Below are 20,905 nucleotides of genomic sequence, written 5' to 3' on the forward strand. Positions count from 1 at the left end.
CCTATTTGCTTAATTTTTGCTGGGAGAAACATATTTATTGATTTTGCTGGCCAAGCTGTTAAAAAATATAATTGACTGATGACTGATTGTGGTTTGACTAAAACAATACAGTATTCAAAAAACCGCATGTACAATCTGTAAGTCTGTAAGCGGAAATGCTTTTTAACTCCTCAAAGCTGAAATAACAAACAACTTTTATTGTCACTGACTGATTAAATTTTCTAGCTGTCAAACGGTCCTCTTTTATTAGCTGTCTTCACCATTTACATATGCGCTGCTCAAATTCACACAAAATGGGTTTATCTCAGTTTACAGTAGAGATACATTCCCCAGTCAAAAGGTTAAGACCACTTGAAAAATGGCAACAACAAAAAAAAATCAGATTTTACATGGTTGAATCCTAACAAGGTTGCAAGTTAGGGATGGATATCGAAAACCGGTTCTCAACAAGAACCAGTTTTCGATACCCATCCCTAACTTGGAACCTTGTTAAGATCCAACCAGGCAAAGTATGATTTTTGGCCATTTTTCAGGTGGTCTTAAACATTTGATCAGGACTGTATTTAAAGGCACATTCTGCATAACCTCCTCTTGCAATAATGACTGAATATGATAAACAGATGCTAATCAACCAATTTCATATATTTCCACCCAGATGCTGTTTCAATGTGACCTGCATCTTCTTCAGTATTTGAAGAAAGTGGGACGTTCAATGAGGATATCACCACCTACAGGCAAGGAAAGGAATAGCTTCTGTATTGTAACACTTACACCACCTGCAGGCAGCGTTTCAACAGTTTCAAAATTTTGTTTACTTTTTGTCAAGCACATTTATTAGTGAGTCCTTCTGCTGGTATAAAAATAATACTGTTTTGCCAACAGGGCGTACGAAAGAACTAGCAACTACTAACTAGGTTAGGTTCTAAGTTTGGCCTGGTTTTGGTTTTGAATACTTCAAGTACAAGATTTATTGTTAACTAATAATGATCATATTCAGTGATACACAGGAGCTACATAAATCTGCAGGTAGTATAAATTTTAGAAACTTTTCCTTTCCTGTAGTAGCAACACAGACCCCGCCCATTGTGATGCACGCAGCTTCCCCTTGCAGCAAATCTACAGTCTGCTAAACATGAATCGAGTCTGTGAAAGAACCAACTCAATAGTTGGTCCTTTCAGTCTAGGAAAAAACGAAGAAGAAAAACATTGACACCTAAATCTATGCATTGATGGCTCTACCATATTTCAGCACTCAGTCCATTTTCATCTGATCATAGTCCTTCACAGGGCTGAAAGAAGGAGACCGATTAGGAAATCTAGCCGACTGTGCCTTTAAATGCCTTATAGGATGCAAATGTACAAATGCTTTAATGTATGTGTATGTTACTTCTTCTCAGTCTTCAGTGTTTGCACAAAACTCCAAAGACCCTTGACCACCTGTGGAAGGAGAGAGAAAAGAGGGATAACACCAAAATAAGAAACAAGGAAAGAAAGAGAAAAATTACAAATTATCTAAATGAAGTGCTATACAGCATGAGACACATGACTCACTTTTACTACAACATGCTTTTGTGCGTCTCGGCTGTGGGAACACTGAATTTGGATGGGGCTGTTGGGGGAACGACGAGGGGCTGGGTGGGGGCAGCATTACATACCAGAGTATATGACTAGGTGCTCCAGGTCTGACAGATCTCAGCCTTGGCTGATGAAACCAAAGCACTTCCACAGATGTTTCTACACAGTGGGATCAACAAGCTCTCCCTGACCCAACTCCACCCCCACTCTTTCCCTTGTCCACCCAACCCATGTGCCGCTCTAAAGAGCTTTCACCTGCTCTCATAACTGTACAGTTATTATTTAAACACTGCAAAGCAATCACATATGAATGTTCAAATAGCTCGGTTCAAGTGATCGCCATCTAACAGATGCCTTAATACAGAAAACACAACTTCACTATCTGACACACTGCCCAGAATCATTAAGTCTACAGTGATCATCTAAGGGTTTAAGGGTGATTAATTCATGCTTTGCAAAATAATGTGCAGGGGATGTTGTTTTTCTTCTGAAACGACAGAAGCTGCATTAGAAAAGATTTAAGGCTTGCATTTGGTCAAAGGCCTTGAAAGCGAAAAAGGCTGGTACCACGCACATACCACCAGTCGCTTCATTAGGGCTACAAAAGACACACTTCCATTAAATCACCGTGAAAGAGTTTGCCTTGGCAGGTGTACTCCCAAATCCATCTCGCAAGAGCCCACCGAAACAGTGTGAATATAATTCAAAGAGTACACACTGTGCTGGAGAAACATTTGAGGCAAACTGAACAGAATAAGGTATGAGGAGAGTGAGAGGAAGAATAACGTATGCCCGGTTATACATCATGGCAATGAGCTCTTACAGATAAAATGAGTTTGGGCATAAATGCGACTGCTAACACTCTACATCTGAAGGAGTATTCCTAGAAACCTGGCGGAAAACAGCCACTCTTGGGTGAGCGTTTACGAGACCGATTACACAGACTGCAGAACAGCAGAAAATTGATGAGAACTGCACATGGGATAAAAATGTACAAACTTAAAGGGAGCACATATACACATCCCTTATTATGCTCATCTCAGGCATATTTCTGGTGTGAGCACAGGCCTCTCTCACCTGCTATTCAAAGCTTTTATTTACAAGGGACAGCCAATCGGACAAACGCTGGCTTAAATGGAAGCTAAAGGGGCTGCTCCAACATATTGGATAAAGATTATTTTGAACTGTGAGGAATGAAAAACTATTCTAGAAGGGCCCAAAAAGATATACATGAAGTTGGAAATAAGCACAACAGGTCCGCTTTAATAATTTACATAAGCAAAAAGCTCTCACAACACTGTACAAAGATTACTTACTTGTTTGTCTGAGATTTTAAAAGCACTTCTCAAGTAATTCTCAAACTTCGGCTCTGTCTTTGGAAGTGGCTTTCCCTGAAGAAAAGGACAATTAAATCATCATAATCTTAACTGTCATTAAATTATGAAGGATCATTTAAAAACAAATAAAAAAACAGCAGCCTTACCTCCTTGGCTGCAGTTGACAACTTGCTCTTAATCTCAGGCAGAGATTTAGATGGGCCGGGCTGTTGTTTGTCTTTTCCCAGGGCAGGTGTCTGGAAAAGTACATCAACTAGATAAGACACTAGAAATTTACAGAGCTATAGATAAAATGATGGCTTCAGATTATGCCACAGCATTTCATCGTTAACACAAGCTCAGTTCTTGCCATCAGTATTATTTTGCTAAAATGAACCAAACACACAGTTGCTAAATTTAGCATGCTGCTGATTAATTAATCTGTTGACCAACAGGCCAGTCTGGGCAAAAGCCCTGTTGTGACCCACTTAGCCTTGGTCTGTGTTTAAAGCCTTGGCGTGGGCAACCAGCTGGAAGGGGATAAAAGAATTGGAGAGGACAACAAATTCTAGCCTAATTACACCATCATCCTTTTTTTAACAAATACATCAGGTACAAATTATGTTTTTATTGTCTGCAAGCAGGAGAGGGCAAGCCCTGACTCTCCAGTGAGCAATTCAGGTTGTTTGTCAAGTGTTTTCCATTGAAGAAAAGTTTCTCAAACACTGAATTCGAAAGAAAAAAAGTGCAACTTTAGCTTTTATGGCTGCTGTCAGTAAAAGATTTCTACTGAATATCAAATTATTGATTTGCACAAATAAAGCAACAGATTTTCTTTTCAACAGACAGTACTGTCTGGGCAAAAAGCAGCCACTCATTTCTGTATATTTTCATTGGAAAATGGAAAACAGGTGCAGTGATTTATTGAAACATGTAAACATAAATGGAAATACAGTATATCAGGTAAAAACAGAGTTTGCTTTCTGCCGATCAAAATATAAAGAAATTATGTGTAGCTCAAGAATTTTGCACAGTACTGTATTTACTACCAATGGTCAGGATTAAAAAAAACAATACTATCACCAGATTTGCAACAGTAAATGTTTCAAAACACAAAGACTTTGCTGTGTTTCTGAGGAAGAGAAGTGCGAGCACTGAACTAGTAGGCCAATAGGTGTGTCCAGACCTGGGCAGCCAACGACTCAGGTCCTCAATTAGCAAGTGTCTGAATGTGACACAACAAAAACACACATACGCCATACTCTGTTACTGCATGTTATGCAAGCCATGGAGCTTGCCCCTACATGCAAAGCGGAGTGTGGAATTCAGCGAAATTGCAGGGTTTCATTGATAGCCAGAGACACATTGGAAAGATGACAGTGTATAGATGTACAGAGAAACTCTATACCCACTCTATAGTCAACCAACTGTATGTCTGTGTGCCTGCATTACGACACTATACTATTTCATGGTGACATCTAGCAGCTCACTAGTTAACAAGGACATAGAAATCACTATGTTTGTAGTGTCATTCCTACTGGAACTAGAGGTCATTATATGTATCTTTAATTTTAGATACTGAGTCAAAATGTGCTGATTGCAAAAAAAAGAACAATAACTGCATAACATAATATATGTAATGTCTTGCCATGCATAACCTAAGTTTAACAGGCCTTCCAGGAGAAGCTCTCATCTTCCAAATACCAGACCCAAAATTTTGTAATTAGTCGTACACGTGTAGCCACAATGCCCTGTCCCTGCCTCTGAGAGATCAGGTTCTCTTTTAATAGCAGAGATTAAAAGGTATAAAATGAACAAAACCTTGGCACACACATACCACACTAAGAAAATGGCCTTTTTTCTGGCTCCTAGCCAGACAAATGCACTACATGTTTATTATTTACAGGCAGCTCTCCACTTCCAAGGGACAGCTGTGGACCTGAAACAGCTGATAAACACACAAAGCCAACAAGCTTTTTCATCTGGCCCAGACACTGATTACAGATGCCATGAGACATGGAACTTAATCACAAGCACGCTATCATTTGATGTAATCTCTCATCTTCAATCCAGTGCAAATACATGGTTGTGACATTTTTGCTCATCAGGGCTGTTCAGGGATAGTAATTGTCATTTTGCTGGAATGAAAACCTTGGAGGCACAAGTAGGGGGAAAATGTCAGGTCACACGGAAAAAAAGTGACTCTCATCCTATAAAGCCTCTGTATCTACAGGTACTTTAATGAGTTGATCTTTTGGTCTATCTTTGAGTCCAAATGGTAAAATGACAGATTGACAAAAGATATTAAAGCACTTACAAGATATGCACCTGCTGTAACACATGCCAATCAGTCGCTAAAACAATGACTCAAACCCTTGTGGGATAAGGCTGAGTGAAGTAGTTAACAACTTTACGACTCTGACGTGTGCTCGAAGGCATCGGCTTCGCCAAACCCATCAATCAACCGACACCAGCTGCAAGATAAAGTTACTTCAGATCAGCGCAACTCGAGTTAGCTGGTTCTCACGTCGAGCCTGTTATACAAGAAGGTGCAGCTACACGCTGGGCCGTGAGAGGTGAGAACCGTGGTACTGGCAACAGATCTGACAAGCCAATCTAATGACCAGTCACCTGCATTTAGGAACGAAAAAAACAGACACCCACACCCGCTTCCTCGCTCCTCAGGGGCATCTGGAAGCGCAAGCTGCACCAGACATCAAACACTGGTAATGAGAGCAATTGGGAGAAGGTGTGTCCAGGAAGTGAGGGGTGTGAAGAGGTGGTGGAGAGAGAACAGTTGTGAAGAAGCTGAGAGGGGATGGAAGCATTCAAAGCACCACAGGCAAGAAAGTTAAACCAGCAGGTTGGTTTGGGGCGATTTAGTTGCCCATTGGCTAATCCCCAAGAGCATTTCAAGAGTCGCTGTGTTATGTCTGGACAACAACTACTGCATTATAAACTGCGCTCACCCATACAGCATGCCCTTCAGGGCACTACACCTTCAGGGGTTCGGTAATCCTGTGGCTTAGTGTTTAACATGACAAAAAAAAAAATCACAAAGCTTTCCATCAAGATGTCAGACGAGAAACGATAATCTTCTCACGCGCCCTGTCTGCGTAAGTGAGCGCAAGTCATGTTTCTATCATACAAACAGACAACATTCGCATGCCAACACGTAACACCTTATCTGAGCCGAGTTTCTGTCCAAGTATTTTCTTTCACAGTAACATGCTTTGAGAAGTATGTAAACCTGCAGAGAAGCTTGACAATTTGTTTTTCTTAAAGTGTGCGCGAGCTACAGAGGGGTGAGGGGCATCAAAGGTGGCTGCAACTTAAGATGGCGAGGTCAAGCTAAAAGGTCGCAGGTTTAAACCTTGCCCCAGGAAACCCGTTTAGAGGTCAGGTGTGTTTGCTTAAAGACAGGCAGAGTTCAAGCTTTAGGTTTTCAGAAGTGGCTGTCCAAGACATTCCATCGAAGAAATTAACTATCAGGTTGAACTAATTGCACCGTGCATTTATCACATTCCTTGGCTTTGGAATGGGAAGGCTCTCCAAGTTTTTTGTGTGTCTTTTCCCCTCCATTTGGTGAGCCTGCATTTTTTCAATTGATAATGGCAGTAAATGCAAACAACCAATTTAGCAAAGTTCCCTCACCTTCTGTAAAACATTATGTAATTGTGTACTTTTTTATCCACTCTTCTGTAAAACTTTTCATCATCTGTTGTTTGTATACTTGTTTCTATGCCTAACACGACACATTTCTTCAGAAATACAACTACTGGCTTTGACTTTACCCTGCTGTAACTAGTGACATAATAAAAAAATTCCCATAAAAATTGCAATGTTACACATTTTCTTAAACACTTTTGATCTGGAGTACAACGGTTAACAACTGGCTATTTAAAATACCCACAAGCCAACCGCAGGTAAACAAAGATTTACTTCGGAAATCTTTTGGGCATACCTTAATCTGTGGTTTGACAGCTGATCCTGAGGCTTTTCCTGCAGGGCCATTTTGTTTTACTGGAGTCTTGTTGGGCTTCTTAGGTGAGGACTCCGGGATCTGAGGAAATGAACAACATTCCCAGTAAGATATCTCAGAGCTCCATAGAAATGTGTGTACTTTAAACAGCTCAATTCACCACACCGGGTTCCTGAAATTCATAAAGATGTTAATGCTTTCTTAATGCATGCACTACAGCCCTGAGCTTTTCTTCATACTATCTGACAGAGATATTGTTTGGAACATGTAAAACTTTTTAACCTATCAGCTCCTTTGTACAAAGACTATGTCCACACGGATTTAGCGCTGGTAATTGTCTAGTAAATTCAGAGCGACTGAGGGGGCATCATGCATCTTACACACATGCATCTCTGAATCTGTCTATTTCTGCTGTGTGCTGTAAATGAGAAAATTCAAGTTTGGATCATTTTAAGAATTTATGTGTGAGAACAGCTAGTGGCAGTTAATCACGCTAAACAAAACCAAAAGTGACAGACTGAAGTTACTTAACTGCTGTTGTTCATTGCTGACAACTCAATGAAGCCTGCCCTCGTGTTCTGACCAACTCAACTAACTAAATATTCAATGCAACACATGTGGCTCAGTTTAGACTGCTGGCCATTTACAATTTCCTAACCCTCTAAAAATCTGTATCCCACTGATGTTCTTGCTAAACGCAATGCCCCCCTTTTATAGCCGATAAATAATAAATAGCAAGTGACAAAACATTATCCTCATTTGCAGTAACTCCATTTCTTGTTTTGCCATGACTTGTCACAATATTTTCTCCCACTCCTATAAGGTGTTACTGCTTCATGTGTGCATAAAAAAGCACAAGAAAAAGGCCAAGAAAAGTAAAACCTAAACCAAAAAAGAGAAAAGAAATAGCATCAGTTATAAGGTTATGCAGCTAATTAGATATGACAGCAAAACAATTGCCTTCCTTTGTATGTTAAAAGCATACCTTTAATAGTGCTAATCATTAATTAAGGACTACACTTAATTAGTGATTTCTCATTGATCAGGTACTTAGTACCCAGACAACCTGTAATTGTTGCACTGGATTCCTTCCCGTCAGGTTTTGATTGCTCTCAGTCACATATGTAATTACCTTGGAAAAGCTGGCAAGTACCTGAATATCCTAAGCAGCAAATCCTTTCTTGCAATCACTGGTATTCACCTTGGAATGGACTAGAAGTGTAATTGCCTGTGTTGACACAAATGCTACAATGCAATCACACATGTAATATCCTACAGCAACGCCTGCAATATAAGATGCTGGAAGTAACAGTGAGGTTTCAAAGCCTTAATTCCTGAAGGACAAAATTCAATCAAGAGAAACTAAACATCATCATGGATGCATCTGAGTCTACCAAATAGAATCTGTACATCAACATTTGTATCTCATTTTTCTGTTTTATATGGTTATATTAAACCAACCATCTGAATTTCCTGACCTCTAAAATACCCCCAAAAATGTTGGGGGTATTTCAGACAAATTGTGGAGAAATTTGAATGAGATTAGGATGAGCACAACGATTATACCAAGGGTTAGGGTTATGTAGGTACCCAGTCAAAAAGGGCTTTACGACCAATGCAAACCTGCAACTCTTGTAATTTTTAAAGTTTAATTAAAAAATATCTACCACATCTACCCAAACACAGAGATTCTGTAATATGTCAGCAGGTGGATGACCTCGGAAACTCTTGTTTTTCCATTGTTTTTTTGTTTTCTTCACACCTTTCTACCATCTCTTTCCAACTCAGGAGTTATGAAGGTATTCTGGGTGCGACTTTAGAGCGCTCATGTTGCTACAAAGCACTAAGACCCATTCACAGAAAGAGGAAACCAAAGACCAACTCTTGAAGGATGATGAGATGAGTGACACGCGTGTCAGCTTGTAGTAAAGAACATTTTCCAGTCTTTCAACAGGCTCAACAGTTATTACAGTCCATTAATAATGATATTAAGTGTTTAGAGAGAGCACGAAATCTTCCAATCAATAGGCAATTTGCTGTCCAGTAAATTTGAGTAAAGAACATTTATAAACCCTGTACAAATCTGTTGCAAGAAACACAAAAGTAGTGTGTAATTATTTAAAACACGTGAGATTCCGTGACAATACTAATCTACACAAGAACAGCTTAATATCCTGATTACCTGTTCATCAAAAATACATGATCAAATAATAACAAGAAATGTAGATTCATATGAAAAAGGATTTGATTCAATTTTGATACTGAATATGTCTGAGATGTTTTGGGTCCTATTCAGTACAGTATGGAGGTTTGACAAGAAAAAGAAAGCAAAATATAGCTTGAAACACAGCTGAATTAGCAGTAAAAAAAAAGGGATAATAATTGTTCCCAGCCCTACTTCCCCAAAGCTTTGTGCTTTCATTATTAAAGAATGAGACAGGGTAGCTATTGAGCTAAAGAGACGAAGGGTGAAAAAAAGGATTAAGGTCATGGAAGGAATGGGGTGTGGGGTGCAGGAGGAATTGGAAGAGAAGACAACAGAATAAATCAACAGGTGACAGAAATGCTCAGCTGTCATCTGACCCTGAGGGAAGGATCGGCGCTCACGTCGCAGGTATGCGCATCTGCCCTGCTTTGATCTTTTGCCTGGCAGAGTTTGCACTTGGATAGCGTGCTTTTAAAAAAATAGAAGAACGAAATCACAAACAGACACCGACGTAAAAATGAGGCAGATACACACACACGCACCCACACACTTGCAAGCGATTGTGGTAACATGCAAAACAAGTGTTCAAAGGCAAAACCCAGGTGCAAAGCTGAAATGGCATGAGAAACGATAAAAAGGAGCAATCATATTAACAGTGGGATGACAGAGGGACAAAGATATGCAGTGTTTCAGAAAAATGGTTGAAGATGTTTCCCATAACTGAAGTGCATGTGCGTGTGAGCACGCATGGGTGAGAAACAGTATGTAGAGTGCAGTTCTCTGCTTATGCGCTACCAGAATGAAGTGCATTTGTTTGCAGACTTTGTGCATTTACGCTAGAGGTTATATGTACTTATATGTTCAAATGTGCATGTCTACTAAAGTGTATTTATCCCTGTGTGTGTGTGTGTGTGTGTGTGTGTGTGTGTGTGTGTGTGTGTGTGTGTGTGTGTGTGTGTGTGTGTGTGTCTGCTTACGCACAGCATAACATACTGTTGTCTTGCTGGTGAGACGGTGAGAATTCAAGCAGATTACAGAGAAGAAATCCGATCATTACACCACACAGACCCTGTGTTTTACTCTAGGAAAACAGGTGGGTACTTGAGCGAACAGGATGAAAAAGTTCCATGTTTTGTCTCATACAAAGAGGTGGACGGTCAGCGAGTGCACGAATGGGGAGGGCCTGCTAAAATGAAATGCTACTGTAGCATACAGTGAGTGGAAGTTTAAATGATGTGGTTAAAAAAAAGGGTTAGAGAAATTCTTTCTAGACACACACGCACACACAAACAAACACTAAGGGGACGCTAATGGCTGCCCTGACATCTAGTGGACAACAAAGGCTCAGAAACATAAATACATTCCACTGTAAAAATCAGAGTTACTGAACCGCAAGAAACTTTGTTTGAACTAAAATGACAGAACAAATGAGTCAATAAACAAAAGATCAATAAATGTTTATGCAATAATACTAAAAGTGAAACTAAGATGTGGAAATATCCACAGCTCTCAAAGACAGGCTGGAAAAATGTGTCCTTGCATCTAATGAATTTTGTCAAATACAAATTATCCGAGCCTATCAGATAGTAGCTTCTCAAATGGGGGTAACAGCACCCTGAGAATTGCTCTAGCTCTACTAATCTATCAAGTGCCTTAAAAAGCTCATAGAAAAGAAAGCAAGAAAGCAATAAACAACTCAATTCACTGTGAGTGGAAATAAACAAAATGTACTTGCCCTTCTTCTCTGTAATTATGACCGCAACAAAGCAATGAAAACGCTGTGTATGGAAAAGTAGTTTGATCATGGCAGTTTCCTCTCAGGTACTGAAAACTACAAAGATCCGCAATGCTTAAAGGGCAACGGTCATCACAGTACATTACATGATAAATGTTTGGTTCAATATGATTTAAATAGCAAAATTCGAGACACTGATGGTGATGGCATCTCTTTGTTAGCTTTTTATTGTTGTTTTCTTTAACTAAAAAGTTGTAAATAAAAAGTTTTTTCTGGACAGAAGCTCTAAAAAGTTAAACAATTTTTATTAATATTCAGAGATATTCCAATTTAACTGCTCATTATGTTCTTAGGGTTAAAAAAAACAACTAAATTCTGATGAGCACTGGTTCATATTAATTTTGTAGCAACGTTTCCCAAACATACTTCCAGAAATGGTTATGAAATGTAAACAGTCCTCTTTATTTATTTACAATGACACTAACGTTAATACTTAAATGAGCAAGGACAGAATCGTATGTTTCTCTCCTTCAAGCTGTATGACTGGGGTTAAACAGAAATGATACTTTCGGCATGTACAAGTCCACTTGGGTCCTGGTGACGCTCGAGGCGGCAGACTTCAAAGAAGCATCACAGGAATCAGTACTTGGCCACTGAGTCTCCAGCTGTCTGTGTCCACAACCTAAGTATAATCCAGGCTTTATCTGGTGCCACGTTCCAATAACACTCTTTCAGTGGGCCAGTTGGTGTGCAGCATTTTTATAAACAAATGAAGGTTTATAAACGTCAAGTCAGACGAGTTTGATGAAGCAAATAGGTGATTTCTGCTTTTCTAAAGTTGTTTAACGCACAAACTTTAAAAAATATGGTGAGAATCAGGTCAGATTATCCTTTCTCACATATAGCACAACGCAAGACACTGCCCACTTTTGACACACTCACTACTGGAAATATTCTGTTTAATTTAGCAAAGGGTGCTGCCTAAATCAAATATGCAGAAAGCAGGCACATGATATGTCTGTGTAGGTTCTCAGTCATCCAGGTCAAGTTAGTCCAAGCAGCTTGGAAAGAAAGCAAGCTTCTTCACTTTTCAAGAAGCTCCTCAGATGTCTTCAAGAAACTTCCAGTCACTTTCTTTCCAAGATTACAAATCCAAACTGCATTTATCACAAACTCCATGATACACAAATGTTTTTATTTGACCATATTTCCTCCATATTTGATTGTACCTCAAACCTACTCTCATATTTTTTAACATGGAGAACCTTAAGGTTGATTGTTATTTGTAATAAAACAAAACGGATGAAGCTTACCTTTGTAAGCACTTTTCCCACATTCTTCTGTGGCTTCACATCATTTTCATCACTGTCATCATCGCTACAAGAAGCAAGTAAGCTGGTTAAAAGCTACACTGCTCGATGTTTGTGCCCAAAATTTACAAAAAACACACACACAAAATAATAGATTTTATACTATGAGTTCACAAAGATGTTATCTTTTAGAATGCAAAATTATTTAGAAAACTAAGCCAATTAAATAAACAAATAAATGAATAAAATAAAAACATACTCATCATCATCTTCATCACTGTCTTCTTCATCATCATCATCATCGTCACCATCATCAGAATCCATCTTCAGCTTTTTCTACAAGAAATATGAATAGTCTTTTTGTCAAAAACAACATTTGAGGCTTATTTGGGGTGTCAGAATAAGTAACAGTGCACTTTAATGCTGACGTCCCGCGATAGCATCTTATCACCGATTACTAAATGTGACAACCATTAAACAGAAGGCTATGCAGTAAGCCACCACCTCGGCAGGAGAACAATTTCTGTAAACAATGATTAGTTTTGCTATAAGTGCAAATATAAAACATTTAAAGCAATGTAATACGACAATGTCAATAACTACCATTGGGGGTTTCTTCCCTGCCAGCAGATTTGCAGGCCGCTTTACCGGCGACGAATTGTTCTCCTCCTCTTCGTCATCAGACTCCTTCACACCTGACAGAGCGAACACACTGGTCACATATTGTCAAACAATCATACAACTTTTCTTTATGTTATTTTACCCCAAAACATTGTTTTAGAAGAAAAACTTACTCAAAAAATTAAGTGTAAAGTCATATGTGGACTTTTTTCGGGCTGGAAAATTTGACCCTGTATTGTTTTACCGAGCATGAAGGTCAGACTTACAACTTGCTATTTTTCCACTGACAAGGTCTTCAGTAGGTATGCCTACTTTATTTTAACAATGAGGCAAATAGTTACCTGAGTCTTAACCTTAATACTCACTAATAAAATGTTGCCCGCTTATGTAAACTGGTCCAGAACCAGACTGGAGACGGAAGGTAACTGGAGGTGTAATCTCAAATCCACCTAAACTCATCTGGAGAAAAACATAGCAGGAAGGAAGATGACATTATAAGTATTTTGTCAACGATTTATGAATTATTTATATTTATCAGAACAGTGTAATGTTTGTATTTATGGTTCTGAGAAAATGCCTTTTCTTTTTAGTTCTCTTTTTTATTAGGCATGAAGACCGTAAAAACAAGTTAATTTAAACCAGAAGCCTCTTAAATACTTCTGTCAGTGTTGGTGCTGACTCACAGAGGGCAGGACGGAAGGTTTAAGGACAGCTAGCGGCACTTTTGTCGTCTTCCCGTCGTAAGTGAGGCCTTCAACTTCCACCATGTGGAACTTATCTTCAGCCTCAGCTCCCAGACACACCTGGAACAAAATAACAGTGTGCTATATAAAACTACCTCCATGTACTGGCAAAATGTCTCTCTCTTTTTTTTTTTTTTGGTGCAAACATAAACTGTTCTTGTTAATGTTACTGTTAATCTGATTAAACTCCTGTTTTATCATCTATAAATAGCCTACTGCATCAGTAAGGTTAGTAGACTAACGCTGTGAATGCTCCATGACAATAAATAAATAAATAAATATAAATTAATACCAAAAATCCAATATGTTAACATTTCAGAAATCGTGTTCTCAGGAGAATATAAAATAGAGCCGAAACTCCAATCCGCTGCTCACTAGCTCACAAACTACTGGTAAGGAACTTCTAATAAACAATTGCTAGGGTGCAAGGAGTGGGGTTTTTTTTCAATGTGGGATTTTTTGATCCTTCAACCAGCAGCCTTCCCTCGTGCATCTGATTAGGCTAAACACCCAGTTTAAGTCTGTTTAGTCCATATTTGCCATACATGCAATTTATTTTCTTTCAAAGCTCTTCTTTGGATGTCAGCTGCCTTTTATTCAGTTCTGTCAAGATGATCCCACACTGCTTCAATAAGGTTCAGGTCTGGGCTCTGGGGAGGTCAAACCACGACTGACTGGAATCTTTCATTGTGTTTTTTTAAATTGAGATATGCTTTTATTGCACTAGGTGTATTCTGGATTATTGTCAGGATGAAAAATGAAGCCATTAACAAATCTGACAGGTTTTTTTCTACATTCTGTTTTTCAGAAATAGCGACACTCACCCTTTCGCCTGACCTCATCCGTACTTAAGGCAATTTGAACCAAAAATGTTAAATCTGGATTCATTTCTCCATGAGACCTGTTACTAGTCACTTTCTGTCCAGTTCTTGTGTATTTTGGCATAACACAGACTTTTCTCCCCATTTCCTTTCCTTTAAAATGGCTTTTCGACAGCCACCCTTCCACTTACACAATTTCTGATAAGATTTTAGTAACTAGTACATGGAAGAAAGATCTGATGTCTCAGGTCCTGTTTCAAGTCTTTGCTGGATTTATTTCCTGTTTCTTAAGGATATGACTGTAAATAGTTTTTTCATACTGCCACTTCTTTTTTTTTGGTCCTCCACATGTCCTGTTTCCTCAATTGTTTTTAAGGAAACAGTATACACCATGTCAACATAAGCCAAGACTTTGGCTGATAGCCCTTCGGGAATCACTTTGTCAATGCAAAAACCAAAAAATCCTACTACATGGCTGTCAAATTCTCTTATGTTTGCCATTTTTTGTAACAGATTATTTGTTTTTGCTACAGATTGCAAGTAGTCGATTTTCAGAAAAGAACAGCAAATGAGTGAGAAAGCACCAAATTTCCAAAGAAAAGCTTTGAAAGACCTCCAGAAATCCTGAGGAAATATTGCTCAAGACCAATTTATAATAGGCTCTTAGGAAGCGAATTATAGAAAATTTGAGGGGTGGATGTCTTTTAGGGGTAGATATATTTTAAATTATATATACATACTATATGTAATATTATTCTCTCTGTTTATTGCCTACACCTTTATCTTCACGTGCCATAACAAAGGCATTTCCCAATTTCTGGATAATTAATATCTTATCGCGATAAAACAAACTATGTTATTACGAATTTACAAGACACATAACAATTTATCGCGAGAGTATAGCATTAAAGAATAACAGCGCTCAATGTCGATCTCGGCTTCCGTAGTTAATAGCCGTATTAGTCAAAGAATTAATTTTTTCAAGACCAGGCAAACTCGATCTAAAGTCTGATTCTTACTGCTTTCAGTGACAGCTGCTGCTCCGTTTCATCGCCGTCTAGGTCAACTTTGAATTCCCGTTTGTCCGATTTCAAGGTGCAACCTGAGGGGGAAACAATACGTGTAACCAACCGTGGGTTGCGCTCGTCTTAAATAAACATACGCACATGCATATCATTTTATCAGATAAAGAGGTGTATATACATTTTGCTTCTTTACGTGGCTCCACGCCATGCTCTGCTAGCTAACAAAAGAGCTGAATTGGCGCGAGTGGGAGGGGGTAAGCAGGCTAGCCAGCTGTTTAGCTATCTTCCGATTAAAAATCTCCAGTGGCTATTTGTGCATGACAACATGACGTTAAAACTGATTGTGCAAACAAAAAAATCGGGTTTGTCAGAATTAGCGAGCTCACCAAATAAGTACATTTGTGGTCTGCTCATATCTGAGATATCGTCCTCCATCTTTGTAGTGGGTGGATACAGTTCCGTAAACTCGTATGACGGACACATCAAAGAGCCACTAGGACGGTGAAACGTCACTTAGGGACAAGTGATCTGGAGCCAATAGAAATTAGAGCGGAGAGAAAACTCAAGGTGAGCGGTCATCTGGATGAACACGAGATGGCGCCGTTGAATGAATATTTGGTAGTTTTATCTTTAATAAACCTTAATATATAAAGTATACATACATAATACTAACTAAAGGAAGGAAGACATGACAGACTATTATCGTTTTTTTGAACATGATTGAGACAAGCATAGGTTATAATACTTGGCAAACAAATCCAAATTAAAAGCTATAGTAAAGCTTGAAGTCTATACGCATGTTGTTGTTTAATTTTTGTGTGTGTATCTAGATAGATAGATAGATAGATAGATAGATAGATAGATAGATAGATAGATAGATAGATAGATAGATAGATAGATAGATAGATAGATAGCAGGGTTTATATTTAGATTGTGATCTTTTCCCTTATGTCCATTGTCTAATGTGCTGTTTGGACTAAATAAAAGAGGCCTTTGGTCAGTAATATTAAAAGTCCAGCCCAGGGGGCAGTTGCAGAATGGAAGAGTCCTCTGCGGTTGTTAAAAATATTCATAATACAGTGAAGAATCATTGCAGCCTTGCATATTACAGGAGAAATTAACCATTATGACGTTCCAGACTGAAACAGATCGATCTTCTTAAACTCATTGTTTTTGTGATGGTCACTTTAAATGTATAAAAACATTACCCTTTTTGGTTTGGTGATCAAGTGAATGACCGCATTGTTCTTTTTAATTACAAGGCAGGGGATAGAATAAATCAGATAACTGCCTCTGTCCTGCATGGTTATAACATTTTGTTAGCATTCTTTTATTGTAACCACCTTGTGACGACTGTTGTTGAGAACTGGTGCTATATGAAAATAAATCCGAACTGAAAGGAGCATTCAAATCGGATTCTTCCATAAAAAGAAAAGAAAAGCTGCAGTAAAGTATTTGTTGTGTTAAGGTCAGAAATGTTTCTTTGCATGATAAAGGTTATCACTTTCACTGACACGGAGTAACCTTTCCTTCTTAGAGGACAAGTGAACCCAGCCCATGCCAGCAAAAATCTGCCATTCACATGGCTATTTTACTTGCCTTTAACCATTTCCAGGGCACACAAACAAATGTGTAAAGTGTAATAGGAAAACGACAGCTGAGGTATTACTCAACCTGTATTACTCAACAAGAATAAGTCCTCTTCATGCATGCCTGGAAGCTTGAGAAAGCTTTAATGTGTCATGTACTGTTGGGACACGTCTGCAGATCCGTTCTCATGAATGATGTGACTTTGATGTGCATGGGCATTACTCAAAACTAGTTTTGCACTTTAGTAGTAATGCTGTAAGACTGTATGAATTTATGAAGTTGCTGGTGACTGGTCATTTTCTATCACCAATTAGCTTATACTGCTTAATAAAAAATTTAAGTACTTCTTTGAGATTACAGTTATGCTAGAATAATTTTACCATATGAGATAAAAAGAACATACAATGAAATGTTCCCATCTACATATTCCCACTACTGTATAAATCTTCCTTCCTCCTAACCTTAACAGGGAAATGCTCACATTTCCTTGTTCTCTTTTCCTTGTATGCATTCTTATGTGTAAATATGCAAAAGTGTAACTGTTTGCACACACTTAGGGTTCAATTGTATATGTGTGTACATCAAAGAGAGACATGAGAGCATATCAAGTCAACAGACAGAGTTTATTCATGTCGTGGCATCAAACAGCAGAAAGAGTTCCTCATTCGTCACTTTGACTTCTGACTTGATCCTTATGGAATTTCCTTGTTTTTTGTTTTTTTAAAATGATCATATTAAACCAATATTTTCAACCGTCTTGCCTTCTACTTCTCTGCCATAAAATCATGTGCACTTTTTGTTAAATATTCTGTATGACTTTGTAAATGTTAGGGTTTTACTTGCCACTTCAGGCCGAATCCCGTCCATGGATGTGTTTAGTACTGGAAAACATTAATATGTCCATTTAAACCAGTTAGCATCATTTGAACACGTATATATCTACCCTATTCAAAATAAAAGAAGATGAAGGGAATAATAAAGAATGGCATTTCTGAATACAAACTACAAAATCTAAGTAGTATTACCATTACATTCATCAGCAGAGGATTATGGTTCTGAGTCTGAACTGATACCGGTGTTCAAAATAACATTTCTCTAAGAAAATCTATTGTTTGTGGTTCAAACTTTTCATCAAACGTAAAAAATACATTTGTTTAACCTTATTTGGGTGTTTTATCAAACAGAGCTAAACTTGCTGACAAGCCTAATTTGCCCACATGTAATAACCTGCTTATATGCACCTTTTTCAAGAATCTGTCACACTTGACAAAGCATTAGAGGTAAACTGCACAGATCACCTTTGGAGTGTTTTGCGGATTTAGTGCAAACAGCTACCAAGTATATTGTTAATCTTCAGTAGAGTTCTTCTTCATTGAGCATTTTCTGCTACACAAAAGGATCACAGTGCTACTTTAGAGCCAAGAACCATAGACGACCTTTTGTCAACAAAGCCTCGCGTGTCAACACATTAGCAGTTTGGCAGTGTCAGACTGTGTTTGCCTTCCTCTGAAATATTGCAGCTGCCACAGACGGAAAAGTTGTTATAACTGCTGAGTGATGACATTACATCTAGAAAAAAAGAATCTCAAAGATTTTATATCCTGTTTATTTATGCCGTAGATATGCCATGGGATGTTTGGCATCTGAACATTGGTGTCATGGCATCAAGCCAGTCTGGAAATAAAACTTATCAAATGCCTGGTTTTGTAAAGAATGACAAATATGTCACTGGATTAAATGGAATTTAGTATATTTATTGTCCAGATGAGGCCGTAAAATTATGCTTTTTGTACCAAATGTGCAGGTCACAGGCATTTTACTTATATATATATATATATGTCGATAGATGGATAGATAGATGTATATATCGACACTAAGATATGCAGGGTGATAACAAGTAGGAAATATTTATTGCACAAGAGCAGATCTGACTTGATAATCATACTATAGAAGTCGAACTTTCAATGCTCGAAGAGCTAAACCCACCGAAGCGTCAACAACTGCCTGATAACGGCTTAAATGTTTACTGCATTTCTCAAGAATGGAAACAGCTGATTGGAGGAGACAGCACAACGTGGTGAGTACTTTTTTCGTTTATGGTGCTCCTGTTCAAAACAAAATGCTTGATAGGAAGTCTGATATACCTTGAGCCTCTTTGTTCTTGTTCATCTTGTGTGGTGACATTTTATTGGATAAGGACAGGGCTCCTCAGTGGCAACAGAGAGGGGGGTGGGAGAAAAAAAATTCAGTGCCACGATAGGAGAGGAGGAAAAAAAATCTTTAAGCACCTGTAGCAAAACACAATGAGCAGTTTTGAAAACGGTAAAAGGAAGGAATTTTTCTAAAATGGGCCAAGTCACGTCTTCAAGGCATTCGAGATAGAGAGATGAAAGCAGCAGGGAGCAGAGGAAGTGGGGGTTGAGGAGGATTCACCTGGAGAGCTGGCTGATATTGACACGATCTCAACCAGGCAAGACGCTCTGGAAACTGACTAAACATTGGCACTATGCCTCTGAGAAAACAGAGGGTTGTTGAGGGTGGCTGCAGCTGCAGACAGCTGTTTCGAACCACATCATCAAGCTGCTCTAAGAGAAAGGCAAGGCTCAAACAGGCAAATCTCAAAAAAGAAGGAAAGGGACAGGCCTTCTGATAGGTATTTTTCAGTGGCAGGTACAGCCAAGATTAACAGGAGGTTGATGTTATGCTTTACAGTCCAAAGGAACTGAGTAGCTCACTGTTAAGGAAAGAAGATAGAGCACAACAAGGCCCATTTCCTGTGACGTTCTTTGTGTTGAAGGCTCATTTACAAGCAGGGAACCTGAATGATGTGTTTACTGTACCTAGGTCTGCCTGGGTCGTTTTTGTTTTGACTTGGGCGATAAGCACGATAGGCTGGATGTGTTGATAACAAATGTTTACGACTGTCTGGTGCGCAGGTGGCCACGATTCGCCCAGACAACAATGGAGGCAAACACCAAAAATGGCTACTCTCCAATAGAGGATGTTTTGTTTTCGTTTTCTATTCTAATTATTGGAACAAGTCTGCCAGAGATCAGTAATATCTTCCCCACTCGCTGTCTGAGGAGGGTGCACAGTATCCTGCGGGACCAACATCACCCTGCGCGCCACCTTTTCCATCTGCTGCCCTCAGGGAGAAGGTACAGGTCTATACAGGCCAGAACATCCAGACTGGCCAACAGCCTGTATCCACAGGCTGTGAGGCTCCTGAACTCTCTGCCCCCCTCTCACGGACAATAACCATATCCAACTTCTTAATAGCAATGAACTGGTCTGCATTGGTGCATCATATCTTTATTCTCTTCCCCCTCCTGCCCCCCCCCCCCCCCACCTCTTTCTTAAATAGATAACTATCATATCTGATATCATATCTCACAGTACAATAATATTGAATGGGTTGCATTGTTGTATTTTGTCATGTTTCTCAGGTCTTTGTCTGAATTTCTACGAACATTATTGCTAAGGATTGTCTTATTGCATTGGAGTCACACTGGGTTAAATATGTACACTTGGGTTTTAAGGGGTATTTATTATTTTCTTCTTTTTTTTGGGTTGTATGGCAGCCCCAAACGCAATTTCATTGTTCTTGACAATGACAATAAACAAATAAATACTAAATACTAAATAATAGTGCTGTCTTTTGGCATTCCGCTTGTACATTTAGCGTAAGTTTAAGTTTAATCGCATTCTTTTTGGCCAAAAAAGAAACTCTTTCGAAACGTAAAGATACAGTAACCATAAAAAAGGCAACAGGTATTTGGGAGATTATTTAGGGTTGAGATTTGCATTCCTGCTGGATTACAGTAAAAGGCAAACGAACTCTGATCAAATCAAGCATCAAAATTCTTGTTTAAGGTAACTGTTGATCTCACTCGGTTATGAAATATGTTTTTTTTGTGCTGGGATGAAGGAAGGAATGACATTATTAAACAAGATATCTGGCCCCCGATAGTTTCAGCCGTT

The 20,905-nt window shown here is 38.8% G+C and overlaps 1 protein-coding gene across 1 annotated transcript; it reads right to left on the reverse strand.

The window, feature by feature from the left end:
- Nucleotides 1-474: 474 nt before the first annotated feature.
- npm1b (nucleophosmin 1b) lies at nucleotides 475-15,817 on the reverse strand. The gene is made up of 11 exons (XM_026183349.1): nucleotides 15,721-15,817; nucleotides 15,329-15,411; nucleotides 13,429-13,548; nucleotides 13,111-13,204; nucleotides 12,728-12,819; nucleotides 12,384-12,460; nucleotides 12,128-12,191; nucleotides 6,856-6,954; nucleotides 3,059-3,148; nucleotides 2,892-2,966; nucleotides 475-1,437 (listed from the first exon to the last, which is right to left on the reverse strand). Exons 1-11 carry the CDS (start codon nucleotides 15,815-15,817, stop codon nucleotides 1,384-1,386), a joined length of 945 nt encoding a protein of 314 aa, XP_026039134.1. The 3' UTR covers nucleotides 475-1,383.
- Nucleotides 15,818-20,905: the final 5,088 nt, after the last annotated feature.

The sequence above is a fragment of the Astatotilapia calliptera genome, chromosome 2, assembly GCF_900246225.1.
Source record: "Astatotilapia calliptera chromosome 2, fAstCal1.2, whole genome shotgun sequence".
Lineage (NCBI taxonomy): Eukaryota > Metazoa > Chordata > Actinopteri > Cichliformes > Cichlidae > Astatotilapia > Astatotilapia calliptera.

What these genes read in the sequence shown, in the direction of transcription:
- npm1b (XM_026183349.1), bottom strand. Translation starts at nt 15,817, where the DNA reads ATGTGTCCGTCATACGAGTTTACGGAACTGTATCCACCCACTACAAAG. An exon ending in ACCACAAATGTACTTATTTG is followed by an intron (nt 15,412 to 15,720) that starts GTGAGCTCGCTA and finishes TTTCCCCCTCAG; the next exon opens with GTTGCACCTTGAAATCGGAC. An exon ending in TGGGAAAAGTGCTTACAAAG is followed by an intron (nt 6,955 to 12,127) that starts GTAAGCTTCATC and finishes TCATTTCCTCAG; the next exon opens with ATCCCGGAGTCCTCACCTAA.